Source organism: Centruroides vittatus, unplaced genomic scaffold (genome assembly GCF_030686945.1).
Source record: "Centruroides vittatus isolate TY-2023 unplaced genomic scaffold, ASM3068694v2 contig_1832, whole genome shotgun sequence".
In the NCBI taxonomy this organism is placed as follows: Eukaryota; Metazoa; Arthropoda; class Arachnida; order Scorpiones; family Buthidae; genus Centruroides; species Centruroides vittatus.
In genome coordinates this window covers 257,780-278,377 of record NW_027121128.1, presented here as the reverse complement: position 1 = coordinate 278,377, position 20,598 = coordinate 257,780, and the positions used below count along the sequence as shown (strand labels likewise).

Below are 20,598 nucleotides of genomic sequence, written 5' to 3'. Positions count from 1 at the left end.
AGAATTTTCTGTAATAGTAGTTAGTTTATTCGTTCGTATATGGCACTGAAGAGGTGCTTAAAGATTAAATAAGCCCGAAATGCATATGTAACCTGTATTTTCAATAAATGATGTTCCTGACCTTGAGGCTGTAAGCTAGTCTACCAGAATTTGTGTTTTTGGCTTAAAGAGACATTTATATATACGGTTATAACAAGAAACAAAACAACAAAAATTTATATATAGTAAAATATATTTGTTTTGCAAGATCATTAAGAAAATTTTATCAGTTAGCCAAAATAGATGAAATAATTCTGTTAAAACGAAGTAAACCAAATTTAGAAAATTACATTTCTAATATTTCTTCTAAATATCATTTAGCTGACTTTTTTTGTTTTTTTTTTTTTGTATAACTTTTGTTAAATTGTTTATCGTATAATTAACCCAATTAATTCATAGGGACAACTTTTTTCTGGTGCATTCTGGACATAAGATGTCGGATCCATCGCTGATGAATCCTATTCCAACCAGCGATTTCTTACACATGTCGCACAAAAAACAATCGGTGTGCCAACTTCGATCTTCAAAAGATACAAAGCGTGTTCCTCCAACGCCTAGAAGATAAGTGAATTTTACACTTCAGTTACAATAATTCTAATTATTAATCTACTAACACGAATTAGAAAAACCGACCTGTAATAGGTTTGTTGCAAGCGTGGCAAATCTTGGCAAATAATTCTCCGAAACATTTGGCACAGTATGGCTTTTCGAATTTAGAAGTAAAAAGTTCCCCATTTAGACACGTTTGGCAATATGTGCAACAGAAACATTCCCGATGCCACGGTTCGTTGCCATATATGACACCATCCGTACTTATTATTTGATTGCATTTAATGCAAAGAGTAAAAAATTTCTGCTCGTAGCATGTGATGCAATAAATATCATTATCCTTGTGAATGAAGCTTTTGGTTCCAATGGGACTTGTGCAGACGATGCAACAGAAACATTTTTCGTGCCATTGTTTGCCGTTATATTCTATCTTCTTAGTACCTGTAACAACGATTAAATTATGTTAATAATAGCAAACTGTTAATGGATCTAAATTAGCAATATTTTATACCTGTAAGAAATATATCTCCACATACATCGCATTTGGTAGCGAAAGCGGCATCGTAACAGCTTGCGCAATAAACTTTATCAGTTTTGAAACCGAAAGGTTTCTTTATCAGTGAAGCACGGCACTTGCTGCATAGAAAGCACAAATCGTGCCAATGTTTATTCTTGTAGAAAAGATCCTGAAAGAAAAATGTGGACTTAGTAATAAATTTTCGTGTGAAGATAAGTTCTGAGACGAATATACCATCGAGTCTACACTTATGGAGCGTCCACACTCATTACAGGTGTTGGAGAACAATATCTCGTAGCAACGAACGCAATAGGGATGCTCATCACGCAATAAGTATTGTTGTCCTTTCAGAAGATTGTTACATTTCCAGCAGCAGAAATGAGTTGTGTGCCAATTTTTAGACATGGCTCTAATGTATTCTTCGGTAAAGATTAACTGAAATTTAATGGCATAAAATTATTTTGATATTATGGATTGATGATAAATCTTAGAAAGACAGATAACCTCGTCGCAGGCTGCACATCGGGATCGGATCTGTTCCGCATAATGACGTTCGCAATATATCTTTTCATCCTTTATGCAGCAATTCAAATCTACCAGCACCTCTTTACAAATAGAACAAACGAAACAAGCCGGATGGAATGGATATCTCTCACCTAATCTAGGAACAACCACTGCTATATCTCCAGGGATCATACTTCCTTTGCATTGATAACATTCCTTAAAATATTATTAATTAATATCAATAATTTCTATAGTAGAAAAGTAAAAATATTCTAAAATAAATATGTTTATCCACACAGATGTCTGCTCCGAAATGTTTTTGACATAGGCAATATCGAATGCAGTCCCCTGTCGTTCGTTGACGAAATCTGCATAGTGCTGTAGATATTCCTTTTCTAAAAATTTGCAATAATGTGGAGAAAAATCTTGCTTGGGTAACTGAATAATGAGTTGTTTCTCCCGATGTTTTCCTCCGGGAGTTCTGAGCAGAGGCACTTTTTCAGAAGGGATCTGTACGAAGTATTCTTGGATCTAAACGTTTACAAGCTGTTTAATGATATAAAGCCATATTTCATTATAATAGCTGAAAAGTTTTTACTTTATCCCTAGATAAATTCGGTGGTATCCACGCGTATCTCTCTTCCGTGGCATTTCGTTTAAACGACGATTCGTTTGATTGTCGTGGATTCTGCAGGCCTATTCTATCTCGGACGTTGACAAAGTCATTGTGATGGATATCGTGACATTCGCGTTCGCATTTACAATTATCGCAGACAATTCTGTGAAAGAAGTTATTAATCATGATATAATCCGTATAATTACGTAATGATAACGCCAAGAATACTGTACCTCCATGCATGTTGTTTGAATCCCGTGCAATTGTTTTTGTATTCTAAACATCGTTGTTCCTCATCTATTTCTTGAATTAACACATCCTTCGAAAAGAAAATAATAGCAGAAACTTATATATAAATTCACGAATCATTAGTAAAAAACTCGCAGATTCCAATATGAAAATCACTGATATAAACAATTGCAAAATTAGAATTAAATAAATTAAGCCTACCGACGTTCTGTCATCCCCACTGTCCATTTTTTTTCCAACAAAGATTTCACTTTTATATAGAAGGAAGCCTAAAGAAAATTTTCAAATCGTTACTTGTTGAAATTTCTTTGTTACGCAGGTATTATTGCATATAATGTCTGTTAATTAATTGTTACATCGACATTTCTACCAATGACTCACTAAAAAATAAAAAGTTCAAAACTCATTAAAGTGTAGAGTAGATCAGTGTTCCGCAACCGGTGTTCCGTCACATGGTGAAAGGCGTGACGTGAACTATTACATATTCTGTTCAGTTCTCTCTCTCTTCCCCACGGTTTATATTGAGATATTAACCGCGTAGGCTCTTCGAATCGACTACATATTCTGTTAATTTCAAGTTTTATTTATATACTGTATTTTTATCACAGTTGTGTTTCTTACGGTTGTAATTTATTCTCTGCCGTAGCACTGATAAAATAAGATGATGTTTGTTTATTCTTTATTATAAGCTACGCATGTTTATGTATTCTAAGAAATTATATGTAAAGTAAATTTGCTCACAGATGTTGATGTCTGTTTAATAATAACAAGTTAGTGGCATTACGTAATTCTATCGATAGTATCGTATCATACGTTTTTGATGGGAATAACATTTTGGTGTGCCGCAAGCAGAAAAAGGTTGCGGAACACTGGATTAGATGTTAAAATATATTAATATTCAATGTATTTTAAAACAGTACAGTTTAATAATTTTTTAAGTAACAACCTGTAACATGAAGTTACTAATTGTAACCTGTTTATTTACACATACTGTACTGTAATTTACTCGTATTTGTGTCTTTTCCTATGCAAACTATTTCCATTTTTGAATTAATGAAAGATATTTTTAAGTAGTTATTTAGTGAATCAACTGCGAATTTCATATATAGCTTCTATTTATGAAAAATATTGATTAAAGGATTTATTGCAATTATCTTGTATAGGCATTTGCAACAATGATTTTTTAATATTAATTTTTGGAGTATTTTTCCTGCGCTGTTTTAATACCGTATTCTTAACTTTTCCTTGCTATTTTCGTACGTAGAATCATCTTAATAAAAAAGTAGTGCAAGTAGTCTATATTGAAAACAAGTGGGCCAAGCGAGTAAAGAACATTTAAACAAAATGGCGACGTTTTAAGCCATCACCATTCTTCTTTGTTCTGGAATGTAAGTTGTTCCATGTTTCAATTTTGATAGAGAAATCTGAAAATTTTTTATATGTGATTTACATAAAAATTGTTTTTCCCCCTAATTTGGGTGTAGAGGTGCATTTCAAAACGGATCTGAAAATAGTAAACTACACTAGTACACTGTAGGCCTACTTCGTGATGCGTACTGGCTATCTAAAATGTTTTTTATAAACTTAATTGCCAGGAACATAGCCACTGTCTAATTTCGGCAGCGAGAAAGTAAATCACTTTTTTAAAATAATCTTTTCGGCCATTTAAAACTGAATATATCAAAAATATTGAAATCATCGAATATTTTGACAAAATGAGATTTTTGTTCTTTCTGCATAGTGGGCAGTGGGTCTTTTTTCATACCCACCGTGGGTTCGACCGGGTGGTGAGATCAGTCCCAGTATCGACCCGAGTTCTTGGGGTTTTCGGGCACTCCGCTTCGATTCCGGGTTCTAGAGTGGTAATCCGCGCATTCTTTTATTCAGCGCGCTTGCAGCGCTTTTAGCGCATGTGTTCAATTATTAAGCCTACTGCCAGCGCGCTTAAGCTGCGCTTTCAGCGCACTGGCAGCACCTCTCGACCACGCTAAAAATACTGCTTACAAGATGGACGCCTCCGTGAAAAAGTATCTTTTTCGATTACCAAACGATAAACAGTTTTTTTGCTACATTAAATGAGCAGATTTTTAACTCCTTTGCTTCAAGTATCTTTTTAATAAATGTGAAATGTATAATAACAAAACGAAATATAAGAATCTATTATTATTGTCTTTGTTTATGAAGTCAAACCTACCGTTAAAAGTTGGTTTATGAAATACTGTTTCTAATTTTTATTTACAGATTCTAGCAATTTACTGCAATATTTGAGAGAGAATAAAATTTTGCCTTCTGAAGTAGACTTATCATCATTAAATCATTTCAAAATACATAAAGTGTTAATAGAATCAGTCAACGCCAATGACGCAAATAAATCATCATTTTTACGTTTTCTTATAAAAAACATCGAACTTAATGGCTTTTCTTCTAATAATACTGAACAAACGCGCGTAAATATAGCAGTAAGAGAATCATCGTTTACATCGGCCATTTTGAGATAGCTTTCTCTCCAGCAAAAGTGTTTTCGACCGTCAGCAGCAAAAACGTCACTTCCGGTAGCAACTGCTCAGCGCACTGCTGAATAAAAGAATGCGCAGAATGCTCATGCCTCAACCACCTGAGCATCTGGCACCAAAATGTGACATTTTTGAGCCCTGCTTATAAAAAATGTAAATGTTACATTCGAAAAGAACGTTTTTATGCATTTCAAAATTGAATGTTGACAAATTAACCACATTTTTAATTTCACTTTTCAAACCACTTATAGCGATAAGCGTTTCCTATTATATCATTAAAAATATTTTTATATTTTACTGTAAAGAACAGCAATGAAGAAAACAAGAACTTCAAACTCGTGCAAAGTTACCCCCATCTTTTATTCTCATATGGAGGCTGCTATAGTTTGAAATGGTGCGGTACGTAACTGCGGTAACCAGTGATTTTCTAAGCACTTTGAGCTACACACTGGCACAGTTCACTTTCTGGCGTTCCACTCTTATCATTGACTAATCATACCCCGTTGAGGAAATAATTCTTTTATATGATAATACTACTACTTTTTAGTTGAGGACTAGTGCCTTTAGTTGCTATGGGCACCTGTGCGATTACACAGATGGTAGTTACACCGCGGGATGTGCCTAAGATGAAGCTTTCAGGCATACAATACATATTGGATGTTCAAAACTCGATAAAAAGCTATTCTGTTAATTTTAACAAAGAATATTTTACATAAAGTTTAGCTATCACATTTGAATGATGATAACCCGTATAACGTTTAGTTAATGTCAACGAAAATTCCAAATTTTCACAATTGTAAGTTTTATGCCTTAATCACAGTGAAGTCACTAACTTAAGTGATAATTCTATAGGTCTGATGGCCAAACCAAAAATCCACCACCACCTCAAGTGAAGATCCCGAGTTTGAGTCGATTCATAAAGACATGAGCAGAGCAGACCGATCTAGATACCAATTTCATGCCCACCAGTGGTCGAGTGGATAAAACCATTGAACACTAGTTGGTAGTGGGTTCGCAGCTCACAACAAGCTGTCCACGTGATTTTCCAGGTTTTACTCATGATAGTAACATATAAATAGGGGCCAGTTTTCCACGAGACCTCCCGGAGGCAAACTAGATAACAGATTCATTGCAGCAAGGCCTGCAATAAATCTGTTACCTAGTTTGGTATTACTTGCTACAATGGAATTGCAGGTGGCTTACAAGGGGAGGTCATCAGATTTCATTAATATTGTGTATGGATAAACCTTGATATGAAGTTTTAATGAGCAAAGGGCCAAAGTGTGCTTCTCAAACGTTTTTAGGAAAGAAGTTGAAAAATTCTGAGAGATTTATGAATAAGTTTTGTAGGACACATTGAAGATTGTTGGGTTTGGTGGGAGTAGTGTGCTTTACTTATTATATTTGTGAGATCACTGGTTGGCATCTTGATGAATAAGGTTTTTTAAAACAACAACATTTTTAAACAAAATAATTCTTAACTACATGGATTTATACAGTAAGTATTTATTTTCTATTAAGCACGTGCTATTTCTTTGAAAATTCATTTTGGAATTATCCATTAAAAATTCAGAGAAATTCAAAATTTAGAATATGATGAAGTGCAAATTATTCAAACACAACCAATTTTTCTCAACTGTTTATTTCAATTGGAAATAATATACATCGTCTGATTACAATCTTCTTCCACGACGTCCACCTTTTCTGCGAGTACTGTCTGATGGTATGGGTGTTACATCCTCTGGAAAAAAAAAAAACATTCTTCACAATTACGGAAAACATGTCATGAATGCAAACATTTGATTTATAAATGCATTACATTCTTTTTTTCAATGTACTTCCATTAAATTAATATTCGTTATCCATTTTAAAACCATTGATAACAGAATGTGCTGTGCTCCCCAAACATGCAACACAAGTACAAATTTAATTATTAAGATATGTGCTTCTAGTCCTAACTTGTCTACTAGGACTTGTTATATGAGAGAAAAAAAATCCACACTACCAGCAGGGCAAAAAATCGTATTAAAAAGCCTTTATTTATTGTAACTTTAACCGGTAAAGGTTACAATAAAGACTTATGTAAATATCACTGTTTTTCACAGGTACAGAAATTTGTAATAAAATACATAATGTGGTTATAATAAAATATTAATTTTAATTAATTCAAAGTATGTTAAAATATGAAAATAATCACACAATATGTATTTATATTTTAGAAAATACTAGGGTAGTGGTGCTTCCACAGCTTCATGGACAGCACACCACTGAAATATGCCAATATAATTCACCTATACACACCGGGTTAATACTATTCAAATCTCCTGTAAACCTTGTAACCGGTGCAAAGGTTTACAGGAGATTGACTGCACCGGTTACAAGGTTTACAGGAGATTTGAATAGAAATATGCCAATTTCAAGAAAAAGGCAATCAATATTTTGATTTAGTTTGCATAGACCTACTTACGTGAAACTGGCTTTTCAAAATTAGTTGCCATTAAAACTAAATATCGATCTTGATTGGATCCAGAGGATGACTTACGGCTTGCAATTTCCAGTACAGATCCAAACATAAAAGCAATTACGAACTCTTTGCAAGCACATACATCACACTGAATTCTTATGATGTAAAGTTTTTTAAAAGTATTTTTCATTAAATAAATATTTATACCCATATGCATAAATTTGTTTCATAAATTGTTTTTTTTATTCAGATCTCTAATAAGACAGAAACATAAGCGAAAATCCCTGAAAGAATTTCACTTTAACAACGTTGACAATTAAAAAAAAAGACTACTCTCCATCCAGGGATTGCAACAAAATTTTACATAAAATGGAGGATTGGAAATAAAGATAATTTGCACACCACTGCTCTACAGTTATCAGCTGACACTGTAACTGTTTGGTCACCCAGATGTCAAGTCACTGGACTCTTTCTGATTAGTCCTCCTAGTACAGGAAACCAAAATGTAGGAAGAACATGATTTGAAGGAATGAATTAAGAAACCAAAAAAAAATTCAAACAAAATATAACAGCCCCAGAAAATAATATTTTGGCTCAATTCCTCACACATTTATGCTAATCACTTTGTTAGCATGGCTCCAGAGTGAAAGAAGCAAGAGCATTGATACTGGCAGTTCTTATAAGCCAAAGAAAAGCCATAAAATACCTACTTTAGAAGAAAAAATTAAAATTTCAGATTTAAAGTACGTACATGTTATTTATTGTTACTATTGTTACTTTTGCATTATTTATATTAAAAAACATGAGTGAGAGAGATATGTTAATATAGGAAATACTTAATAAGGTTTACTATATTATGCAAATTTCTGCTAATTTGAAGGGTCTTGGAATATATTGGTCACATTTGACAGAACCCTACTATATAAGCAAATGATTATATATATATATACCAATAGTATTTATTTATCGAAGTTATGTAATTATTTTTTTTCAAAGTTTAATAATTTATTCAAAAATACAATTATTTATATCAATTTGCAGAGACAAATAAAGAGCTACTCACCAATACGGCCAATCTTCATGCCAGAACGAGCCAGAGCTCGCAGAGCAGACTGTGCACCTGGTCCAGGAGTTTTTGTTCTGTAAAAGTAAATTCATTTGTAGAAAACAAGAAATTCAGCAACTAGTTGTATAACCTTCCCAACTGTTATAAGATTTTATTTAAAAAATAACTTTCATATTATTAATCATAATTTCTTCTTAGTCCTATGTCCTTCAGAGGGCGTGGTGATATTACGAATTGACAGCTTTAATTGTATCTTTCCACTGCTCATGGTGTTGTACCATTAATGATAAGTAAATTAAATTGAGTGGGAGGTGCCATCTGTTGTGAGATTTAGTTATAAAAACCTTTTTATATTATTAATTATTATAAAGCGGAAAAAGGTTTAATTTTGAGGGTAGACATTAAGTTTTATAAAAAAGAATGGAAAATGTTAATAACAAGTAAAATCTTCATTAAGTCTGATCAATCTAAACACAATACATGACCCTCCTCCATCTCCCCCACCCTTTGACCTTTTAACTACCAAAATATATTAGCATCAATCCCTCTTATATACAAAGCTAACCTGTCAAATTTTGCTTCTTAATCTTTATCTCCCCCTTAGTTATTAAATAAAATAGACACCAACATACAATATTTTTTGCCAATTTTTTCTTTTGGACTTTATGGGTTCAGGTCTCAAAACACACAGATCTACAAAACACTCTGAGGGTCAAATCTGACAAACTTCCAATACACTCCTGTCACATGTACATAACAGCCGGGAAAGTAAAAGCAACATATCCACATTTATTGAGAATCATTTATTGTACAAATAACTGTATTCTTTTTAATATAACAACTGAACTTCTTAACTTCATAAAAAAACAAACTTTGAAGTTTTGCTTTGCTATTGTATCCAGTATTTTAAATTATTTATTTCTAAACACAAACTGTATATACAGCTGGAATTACTATATCATTAATCTACAGCACCTTTCATTGTTTCCAGCAGATATCAGATGTTAGAAAATTGAGATTTTGCAATATCTAATAAGTACTCGATTTTTTTCAGTGTGAGCATTTTGGTACTTTTCTGTTAATGGAACGCCAGTCAATTGTTATCTAATGTGTGATGCCGTCATCTTATTGACATAATGGAAAATCATGACTAATAAAAGTTAAACATAAAATAATTAAAACTTGAACAAAACCAACAAAATTAAAACTTGTTAAATTCCTAATCTGCTTTGCATCTTTTTTTTTTTGCAATGTTTGACATCATGTATACATTATTATTGATGTTTATTTCTATTGAAATGTATTTTAACATACTAAAATAGCCATTTCTTTACAATGTACTGTATACAGGGCCGGATTTACATAAGGGCATTTGGGGCCTGTGCCCAGGGCCCCACAAAACTAAAAAAAATTTATGTTTAAACATAATTTTTTTCTATTACCGCGACAGCCTAGTGTGGTCTAATCATGAGGGCAACAGGCAGAGAAAACCAAACCCGGGAAAAAACCTATGAAACATTGGAAAATTTCGGGAAAAAATTTCACATAGGTATTTTTCAGTTAAATTAAAATAATTAGTTTTACGCTATAAAATATATGTATGTTTACAATAACCTTATTTTTAAATGAAATTTACAACTTCCTAGTTCAAATCTAATTGAAAGTACAGTATTTTGTGTAAACTTTCTAAATCATCAAATTTGCCTACTCTTAAAGGGGGACCCCCACCGAATTTGTGCCCAGGGCCCCTGGATTGGTAAATCCGGCCCTGACTGTATATATCAACTGGAGTCCCATTAACAGAAAAGTACCAGCACTTTTTATGTTACGAGTGTTTGGAACAGAGATGACTATTATATAAGAAATCTTACTGCATTTGTCAATTGAGAGTGATGTCAGGTCTATAGTGATGCATTGTTTATCTGTGATTGTGGCTCCGATAGTATATTTTGTGTCATTTTCTAATACTGCCTGTAAAGTATATTTGTAGTATGGTACAGTACCTGGGTGTTTCATAATGTGTTTGTATGCAAGCTCTTGGTGTATTTTTGACTTGATTATGCCAATGTAAATAGTCTGTCTGTGCCAAAAGTTTGTAACCAGAAGTTATATGTTGTATTGTTTCTGGCAGAATGCAGAATTTTCTGCAAGAGTCATTTGTGAGTGATGTATCCTTCAGGATATGTTTTCTGTAGATTTTAGTGTTTATGACCTGATCTTGAATGGAACCATAAACCCATCACTCTCTCCAAACAGGCAGCCCCTAGTCAGCCAGTAGTTTGACATAGTTTCGTCAACATAGTCATGAACTAGGTCTTAGGCATGCCTACCATAAAATGCCTTTTGGGCCCATGACTGCTTAGTGGTATATGTTATTGTGTTGAGGTATGTCCAGGTGTTCAGAATGTACAAGTAAGTTTAAAGGTGTGTGGTTACTGTCTGCCAAATTTATAGCTTTATGTAATCTTGATGTTTCTTGTTTGTTGGGGAATTCTGACACTGGGAGTTTTTCCCAGTGTCAGAATTTCTTTGTAGTGAATGTTAACTATATTAGTAAGGCCACAGCCACCTTTTCAAGGAAGAGTTAGTCTTTCTATGGATGATTTTGGATGACATTGTTTATGCTTAGTTCTTGTTTTCCTATGGAGTTGCTTGAAATCTGTGCATCCATTGTATAATTCCAAAAGAATAAGTGAGTACAGGGACAACATATGTATTAATAGCTTTAATTTTTGAGTTCATTCTGCTTTGGCTACTTCTGGATCCGTAACTGCTCAATTGATCTAAGTTGCAGAATAATTTGGCACATTCAATGTAACGAATGCTGCATGTCTCCAGAACTACCTTGGAAATGGCCATGTAATGGAATAAAGACATGTCTGATCAGAAGACACTTTCTATCATCACAGTGTTTTTAAAAAAGAAAATGAAGCACTTCTGCATTTATTCTAAATAATAATAATTATTTAAAATAAATTCCAGCATTATTTGCATTGCCTAAAGGAATAATGAAAGGCACAGTCCATTCTGCCTCAGAAATTACAAACCACAGCAAGACCTTAGAAAATTTCTCCTGATGTTTAAGTATAATCTCTGGATTAACTTCAATGCTTTGATGTGAGAGAATAGCTTATTTCCAACATAGTTGCCACTGTCAACAGTGAAGTAAGATTCATCTAGAATAACTGCTAAAACATTTGAAATCTTTAACAGTCCTTTCTGTAGTGTTCATAGCTTGTTCATTGTGTTTCCAACTCATTCTGACTGTACTTCAATGCAGAAATCTGTTTCCTTATGAACTCATCTTTTTTTCTTTTTAAAATATGACATATGTATTGTTGTAAAATATTACATTTACAAGCCATCTGGTTCTACAGTGACCAAGAACACAAACTATGTTTTCAACCATTTGTTTTTCTTTATTTTATCAGTATTTTTTGAGTCCTGCAACCAAATCCAGATTTGCAGCTGAAAGGCTTATCTTTATTCACTCTTTTTGTTATCATACATTGCCTAACAGAATTTGCATGTTTAGAAGGTGATTAACAGTGTAAGATTTTCCCCAATCCTCGTTATTCTTCAAGTAGAAGTCATCAATTATAATAGATGACAACTGAATGCTGGTTAAAATATATTAAATTAACTGACACAAAAGTCTAGATACCAGCAAAATTTCACTTACTATTCACACACATTTTCATCCACATTCAATTGAAAACCTTTAGGCTATAGATGGAATTGGAACCGTATGCTTTTGAACAACTCAAAACCAATGTGTTGTCATTTGCTGATTGGAAATGGTCCTCATACGCACTCATAATTTATGAAAGGATTCCACGAATTTGGGAATGTTTCATTATCCTTAAAGTTGATGACCTTTTTATTCAGTGCTGTCTTGTATATTTCCAGCAGTTCAAGGTAGCAGAAGTGCATTCTGTCAGATGTTCAATGGAAGATCCTAAATCTATCCAAATGGACTTCCACATCTGGGTCGGTACCAAGTGCAAGTACTATTTATGTTTTACAGTTGACAAAAACTGAAAATACTTTCTCAATGACCCAATAACTAAGCCTTTCCTGGACAATCAATTTTGACAAAATTGAAAAATTTTACATTGAGTTTCTTAAAACTAAATAAATAATACATCATTACTAAATTTCTTAGTTGATGACTGAAAGAAAAAAGCAATTAGAGAACTAAACTGAGCTTACAAATCTGTGATAAAACTCAAAACAATTTTTGTCCCAATTCTACAGGTAATCAGAAGTATATAAAATATATTTATGATAGCAAGTTCCAAGTTTTTCAACAATGAAAAAAAAAAATGTTTTAATCTTTTAGGTAATCTTATAGTTCATCTTAAAAAATAGTACCAACTGTATTCTAACTGCACCATGAAAGCATGTTTATAGTACAATATTTAGCTTATCTACAGGTGAGTGAAGTCATAATTGCACAGCACACTGGGATGAATATAAAATATGACTCATATCAACCATTAACTGGTATGAACATGATTAGCACTTGAGCAATGAACGTTTTTGTAACCCTGAAGGGGTTACGAAGATGTTCGTTGAGTCCTTGAGTGAAGTCATGTACAGTACATGCGTCATGAATCAGTTTTAGTTTATGAGGTAAATGTACAAAAATACATAATGATCATAAAATACACTTCACGCCAACGTTCAAATAAATAAAATAATTAACACTTCAGTATTACGATGTTACAAATTGCAACTTTTTAGATTTTAGATGTATTTGCTAGTACTTTCAATAGCTTATAGCTACCATCTTCAGGCAAAAAATCGAATACAATTATTTTCAAATGTTCGGCTTTTGAATGGACTTTTGAAATTATCTAATGCATGTGGATGGAATTCAGAATAAATTGATTTTAAAATTGAAAGATATTCGAAATTTATAGAAACGCACTGCAAATGATGTAATATCCCCAAAAATAGTTAAAAAGCAATAAACTGAGTTGTATTTGATTGTGGTACAAATGAGAAAGCAAAATCATAATTTAAATTGTTTGAATAATGTTATCCACAGTTGTGAGATTTCTAAGGTCGGTGTATTGCAGGGGTGGCCAAGCTCCTTGATAGTCCGAGCCATTTTTCAAAATTTGAAATTTTTCGCGAGCCGCAATTAAATATGTATTTAAAAGGCATGCAAAAAAGGTATTAAAAATTTTCTTACAGAAATTATATTTATTGTAAACATATAAATAAAAGTACAAAATATGTGTATTGAATTTAAATATTAAAAATTAAACACATTTATTTTACTTCTCTTGATAATTCTTTAAAATTTGGTGAATAATTGGTGACAGCACTTCTCAATAATTCTTTGAGATGCTGGTTAGTTAATACTGATCGGTGTTTGGATTTCACGAATTTTAAAGTGGAATAAAATGATTCGCATAAGTATGTTGTTCCGAATATTGAAATAATTTGACAAGCAGCCTTTTTTAATTCAGGATACTTCGATTCTGGTACAAATTTCCAAAATTCAGTAATCGACATCGACTTATATTTTAATTGTAGAGCTTGGTCTTCTTGCATCTCTATTAATTCTAATTCTCCAGATGCTTTTTGGGTCATGATTATATTGGAAATGGAAAACTCACCTTGAATTATGTTAATTTCAAATGGATTCAGAAAAAAATCAAGAGATGATTTAAAATATTTCAAGTCTTGAAATCTATTTTGGAATTCCGTCAATATTCCTTCTAGCTTTTTTATATACTCGTCGAGTTTTTCTTGTTTAATATTGGAACAAATTTTTTTAATTCGAGGAAAATGACAAAAAGTTTTATTTTTAATGTCTTTTTGAAAAAGTTGTAATTTAGTTTGAAAACTAAATATACACTGTGAGAGGTCAGATATTATTTTATCTTTCCCCTGCAATTTTAAATTGAGTGTTTGCAAATGTTCCATGACATCAGTCAAAAACATTAAGTCTTGTAACCACTCGTCATCGTCTAATTCTGAATAGGTTATTTCCTTTTCTTTTAGAAATGCAGTTATCGGATCAAACAAATCTACAAAACGATTTAATACGTTGTAGCTAGACAACCATCTAACAATGCAAAAGAAATTAATGTCATTTGGAAGTTCTTCGTCCTTTAATTCTTCAAGGAAATTTTTGAATTGTCGGTGATTTTTTGCATTGGTGCGAATGTAATTCACAATGTGTAACACTGTTTTCATAACATCAGGATATTTTAAATATTTTGTAACGAGATGTTCTCGATGAATTATGCAGTGAATCGGTATGAATTGTGGAATTTGAGAATCATCTCTTAACTTGGACGGAAATGAAACTTGTTACAACGTTGCACTTAGTCTTTCATATTTGTTGTCAGTAATTTAACCCTTCTATGATCGCTCGGCTTCTGTGAGAAGCTCTCTGGTGGTTTTTTTGGTGGCATTTTTTCTGAAATTTTTCAAAAAATTTGAAAAAATTTAAGTTCTCCAATTTTTTCGAACTGCGAAAAATGCAATAAATAACGTTTTTATTGCGCGCCGAGTTTACTCAGAAAAAAATTCCAAAAAGTGCCGGCTTCTAACAAGCTTCCACGCGACTATGCGCGGTAGCAAAAAATCGGGAAAAAATGAAGGGAACTCGGGTACATTTATCGAGAGCCGCAGGTTGGCCCCCCTGGTGTATTGCATAGTGTTACAGCAGATATGGTTCTCCCATATGAATAATTCTCTTTGATCATTGCACCACTTAAGTAATTTAATGTGTGACCAAAGCAGTAGATAATCCTGGCCTATTTAAGATAACCTTTTTAGCTAACTCTGTTGCTGGTCTATTGTTTCTATTATCCTCTTGATGTTCCAGGATACATAGCATTCTGGTAGTAGTCTCTATGTAGATAATTTCCTCCCATGACTGCATGTTTTAACAGAATTTTATAGCTCCCATTTTTCATGTAACGTAAGCATATCTCTATCATTGCATAACACTCTTCTTAGTGTTGGTTGTTGGGCTATGGGCAAAGTAAAGCCATGCTTTCTAAAAAGATGTGCTATTTTTAGCAATATAGGGCCGAAAAACAATATCGGAGGTTGTACTATCTTTAGTTCTTCTTTGTTACAGAGGAAAGACTGTAGAAACAATTTGTTTTTGACACGGTTATGGAGATAACGAAACCTGGTAGAAGAATAACCAGCATTGTTTGCCGCCCTATTAATAGGTTGTAATTCCTTGTCTATTAATGTTTGGGTGGATGGGAGATGTAACAGTGGAATTTACAATGTGTGAGGGTTGGAAAGCAGTTGCAGGAATAATATGTGGCACCCTGTTGTTTCTATGGTGTACTGAAAATAGTAGATCGGGGGATCTATATATTTCTAGATCTAAATGGGAGGTTCTGGTATTTTGTTCTTCCTCCCCTGTAAAGTTGATTGAAGGATATGTGATGGTGCCGACTGTATAATTTATATAATTAATAAATAAATCAAACTAACTGTATAATTCTAATAAATGAATTAATTTTGTAAATGTAATAATTTTACAAAATTGGGTGAAAACGAACATCAAGAAGAGAGGGACATATTTTTCGGCAGATTCACTTCCTTTCGGAGATGACACAGCTTCCTTGTGTGTGTCACCTGGAACCTGCGGCAGAAATTCATCTAGTGGATAATTATTGTAAAACATCCAAAAAAGGCTATGGAAAAAACCCAGGAGAGACCCCCTAATAAAAAAGGAGGAGTCGATGAGTCAAGAGATGTCTTCCAGCTATCCTTGGTCATGTGTGTGTGTCGCCGCTCATCTCTGCTGCCGCTGAATCAACCTACCTACTGAACTATTCTACCAAAAGCCTAAGGGAATGGTGTGGACTGCCGAACAAATGAACTCTAAAGAACTTAACATTGCCCAAACTTCTACGTCATAAAGGTACTTATCCTCGTGTGAAGTTAATGTGAACTCTCTCTCGTGGTTTAGGGCCGCATAATGATGTATTCTAACCTATGTCCAACTTCTCTTAGTTAAGTCTCTATGTACCACCTGTAACTTGTTAATATATAATAAACGGATATTTTATTTTGCAATAAATAGTGGAGTGTACTCCTTCCTGAGTTCACTACTTCCGCCTCCATTCCAAATCTGGAAGCCTACAATGCGACTGCTCACGCGGAGAAAAGACGAATTAAGCGACCACTTAGGTTTCTGTGTCTACCTAGAAGACACAGTGGTGTCACTCCTGACGAATTAGTCATTGCAGTCTTCGCCGACGCAATGTCGACCCTTCGGTCCCGTGGTGCCGAAGCATAGGGGGCACTTTGCGCTTTGTCACAGATATAGAGAAACCAACATTTGAATAAAATCATCTAATTCATCTGCAGACCCATCCCATGCAAGTAATATGTCATCTACACATTGTAAATACATGATTGGATAGTGGATAGTATTGAAAATGCAATACTCTATATTCCTCATGATGAGCTCGGCCAAAATGAGTGAGAGGGGAACCCATTGGCACTCCCTGGATCTGTTTATATATTTTACCATTAAATTGAAAGTAATTGTTTTCTGTGATGAGAAAGAGAGCCTCTTGCAAATGTAACACATATGATACTGGGTATCTAGAGTTAAGTAGCAGCGCATTTACAAGCATGACGGCTTCAAAAATACAAAAGGCAGTAAAAACAACAAAGTGTATAATCTGATCTTTAAGAAAAGCAAAATCAAATCACATCGTTACAACACAAACTAATTTAGCTTGAACAACACCTTATATACTTTCTCAGCAACATGGCACCCTCAATCATGAGTACAGGGGCAAATTCTTTTTTAGCATGTTTGATACCACCTTGTGAAGCCATCATACTGTTCCTCTTTAGTTCATCTACTGTGTGTAGCTTATTTTTATACATGGGTCCTTTGAGATACTCAGAGGAAAAAATGTAGGGTGACAAATCTGAAAATTGTGGGTCCACAATCTTTTAAAAATTGGTAAAAAGAGTAATTGGTAAAATAAAACTCAATGACAAAAATATGCTGTTCGTGGGGGTTAAACATTCCACTTCTCAGTGAACAAAGTTATACTGCGGCCAATTTTATGATTTTCACACAAAAGTCAGAGTCATTATAATGTCATCTTGTGACAAGACACACAATAAAATTAACTTGATACAATTTACAGAAACTTGACAGCAGATGGCTGAGCGGTCAAGGTAGTGCCTACTGCTCTAGGGAACATGGGTTCGAATCCAGATGGGTCAATAAATCCTCAGGAATTTTCTGGGAGATGGTCCGTCCAAATTTGTTGAGTCCATCCCTTACCACCTGGCCGCCCCATTGTTGGCCGGACTGAACCTATAATGGGCTTGCTAAAAGAGACACTCTTAGTGCCCATAGGGCAGAAAAAGTTAATAATAATAATAAAAAAAAGCAACTAATGTTTTGATGCCCACAACTTTTTGATCACCCTCATACAGTACGGTTTAAGCTGTCATTAGTTTTTTTTGTTAAAATGCTAAAAGAATTTAGGTTTAGCAACAACTTTCTTGGCACATTTCGTTAAAAAACTAACATTTTCCAAGTGGTTTATTGTCCCACTACTAGTTAAATCATCTTAAAAACTGACATTTTTAAAATGTTTTAACTAGTGATATGACGATACCAAAATTTCTCCTGATTCCGATTTTTTTTAAAATACTTTCTAAAGTTTATTTTAGTTTAGAAAAATTAACAATTTACATTAAGAGTGCATTCATTAATTAATAAACATCGAGCTAAAGAATGGAAATTGATTGGAAAATCCAAAATTGATCTTTCAAAAGAAACCTGAATATTCTCCATTTATACGTAGATAGATACACATGCTTTTAGAGCTAATTCCCTTTTACTAAAAAAAAAAAATCTATCCCATCATGTCATCTAAGGTTGCCATCTTTGAAAACTTTTGTTGGCCAACATGACGACCAGAGAGGGGAAAAGTAGACGAGAAGATGCACTTCTTTTTTTTAATGCTTCTCACAATCAGCATGCCATGTAAGTGCTGTAATTCCATTGTATTTAACACTAAACGAGGTTTGGCAAATAATGCAATGAGCCAAACGAATATCATCACCACCACAAGGTAACCAAGTTTTGAATTCATTCACTCAAGCCAGGTTTTCCTAAATGTACCATACAATTACATGTACTTATTCGAGGAACAGAAAAATCAAATGAATGCCTAGACTGACTCATCTTGAAAAATCAATTTTAAATATCAAATGGCAGTAAATTTAGCACAAAATGATTATTTTTACTTAGAATCGCATAAACCGTATTCAAAAATTTAACATGTTACAGCATCATTTGTGAAACAAAAACTTTAATAGTTATAATGGGAAAGTCATTTTATCATTACATAACACTTCTGTATAGGCTGAAACTAATTTAGCTTGAACACCACCTTATATACTTTTTCAGCAACACTTTAATTTCTATAAAAGAATGTTTTCAACTCCTTTTCACAGGTCTGTCAGGTTTAACAAAAAGATTTGAACTGTCTTCTTGAACAGTGAGAATCATCTCGTTAAACCTGACTCAAACCTGCAAAAGAGCTGAAGATGTGTGTTTAAACAAATTAAAACATTGCAAAAAAAGTGTTGTTCAAGCATTTTATCATTATAAATAAACAGTAAATATTAGAAACAATTTTATATAGTATTTTTTCAATTAAAATATAATTTTGTTTATATTTTAAACTGTTTTGCCAGCATTTAAATATTTATGTCAACTGCCAGCCTTGATGTGAAATTATTGGTCAAGCCAACCCAACACCAACTGGATGGAAACCCAAAGTCACCCATCTCTCCTAAAATGGGATAGTTAGTACCAACAAAGAGCAATCTCTCATCACTCAGACTACATGAAGGACCACCTTAACAGACATCAACTAGTGTATGAAATATCAAGTATTCTCTGCTTTGTACACACAAAAGTTTCCAATAAACAAATACTTAATTGTTAATATTGTAATTTTAAAAATACAATTTTTGATAGAGTGAGATTTTAAAAGATTTGTTGCTGTCAGATGTAAGGATAAGTCATCAGCTAAAATTTATAAAAATGATAGTTGTAAATCACCTTCTCTCAGATTACCCTCATATATCAACATTTATTGAATTTCTTCTTCACACCCAGTGCCCACTGTTGAATATGACAAGTTTTGGTGAGATTAACAAAAATTCCAATTGGAAACAGTCTTGATGTAAAAACTGTCAGCAACTTGTTAAACATTTCCATAAATGGCCCCCAAGATGGGAACTTGATTTTCATTCAGCATTTGTTGCCCTGTGTGAATCAAAACCAAGAAGAATTGTTCAATAATGTATAATACTTGTGGGTTGTAACACTAGATTTATGGTTATATTGGTAGTGCAGTACACTGTAATAATGTACAGTATCTATGAGAATAAAGAAATGTTTAAACAATAACATATTGTGTATTGCTCTAGGCAGCCTCATGGATGAGAAATGTTAGCTATACAGTTTCTAAAATTTTGCTACAACTTTTTTAGTAAAATTAACTGAAATGTTACAGAAAATTTTTTCCTTGCTTAAAACATAAGTTATATATTTAATATATTTCTATCTAGAATCTGCCTGAATTAAATACCACTTTGTGCATATAATATTTAATCTGGATTAAATGTTAGAGAACTTTTATAATTACCTGGTCCCACCAACAGCACGCAATTTAATATGTAGAGCATTTATTCCCACTTGTTTACATTTTTCAGCAACATCCTGGGCAGCAAGCATAGCAGCATATGGAGATGCTTCATCTCTGTCTGCTTTTACTTTCATACCACCAGTTACTCTAGCAATTGTTTCTCTGAAAAGAAATCAATTAAATTTATTCTAAATAAATTCATATTTTGAAAACAAATGCTTATATATATACTAGCTGACCTGGCAAACGTTGTTTTGCCATATAAATTATTTCTAGGTAATTTCTAGTGTAGACAAAAAATAACTAACTTATTGTAAGTGTGTAAGGATGTGGTATATGCGTGAAATAGGCATGGAGCGCTGTGAACGATGAGGGAATATAAAAATAACAAATG

The 20,598-nt window shown here is 33.2% G+C and overlaps 2 protein-coding genes across 3 annotated transcripts in view; both read right to left on the bottom strand.

Annotated features, from left to right (window-relative positions):
* Positions 1-371: 371 nt before the first annotated feature.
* LOC136969972 (four and a half LIM domains protein 2-like) lies at positions 372-2,787 on the bottom strand. Its single transcript, XM_067264330.1, has 9 exons — positions 2,676-2,787; positions 2,459-2,544; positions 2,208-2,388; positions 1,907-2,140; positions 1,610-1,825; positions 1,340-1,540; positions 1,100-1,274; positions 673-1,029; positions 372-593 (listed from the first exon to the last, which is right to left on the bottom strand). Exons 1-9 carry the CDS (start codon positions 2,700-2,702, stop codon positions 433-435), a joined length of 1,638 nt encoding a protein of 545 aa, XP_067120431.1. The 5' UTR covers positions 2,703-2,787; the 3' UTR covers positions 372-432.
* Positions 2,788-6,613: 3,826 nt separating this feature from the next.
* Positions 6,614-20,598, bottom strand: part of LOC136969941 (small ribosomal subunit protein uS11) — a 34,298-nt gene continuing 20,313 nt past the window's right edge. For both annotated transcript variants that reach the window (XM_067264260.1, XM_067264261.1), the window contains exons 3-5: positions 20,205-20,366; positions 8,515-8,591; positions 6,614-6,728 (exon numbers count right to left, since the gene is read on the bottom strand). In XM_067264260.1, coding sequence (XP_067120361.1) covers positions 6,661-6,728; positions 8,515-8,591; positions 20,205-20,366 — 307 coding nt within the window. In that variant the 3' untranslated portion in view covers positions 6,614-6,660. The remainder of the gene's footprint in view (positions 6,729-8,514; positions 8,592-20,204; positions 20,367-20,598) is intronic.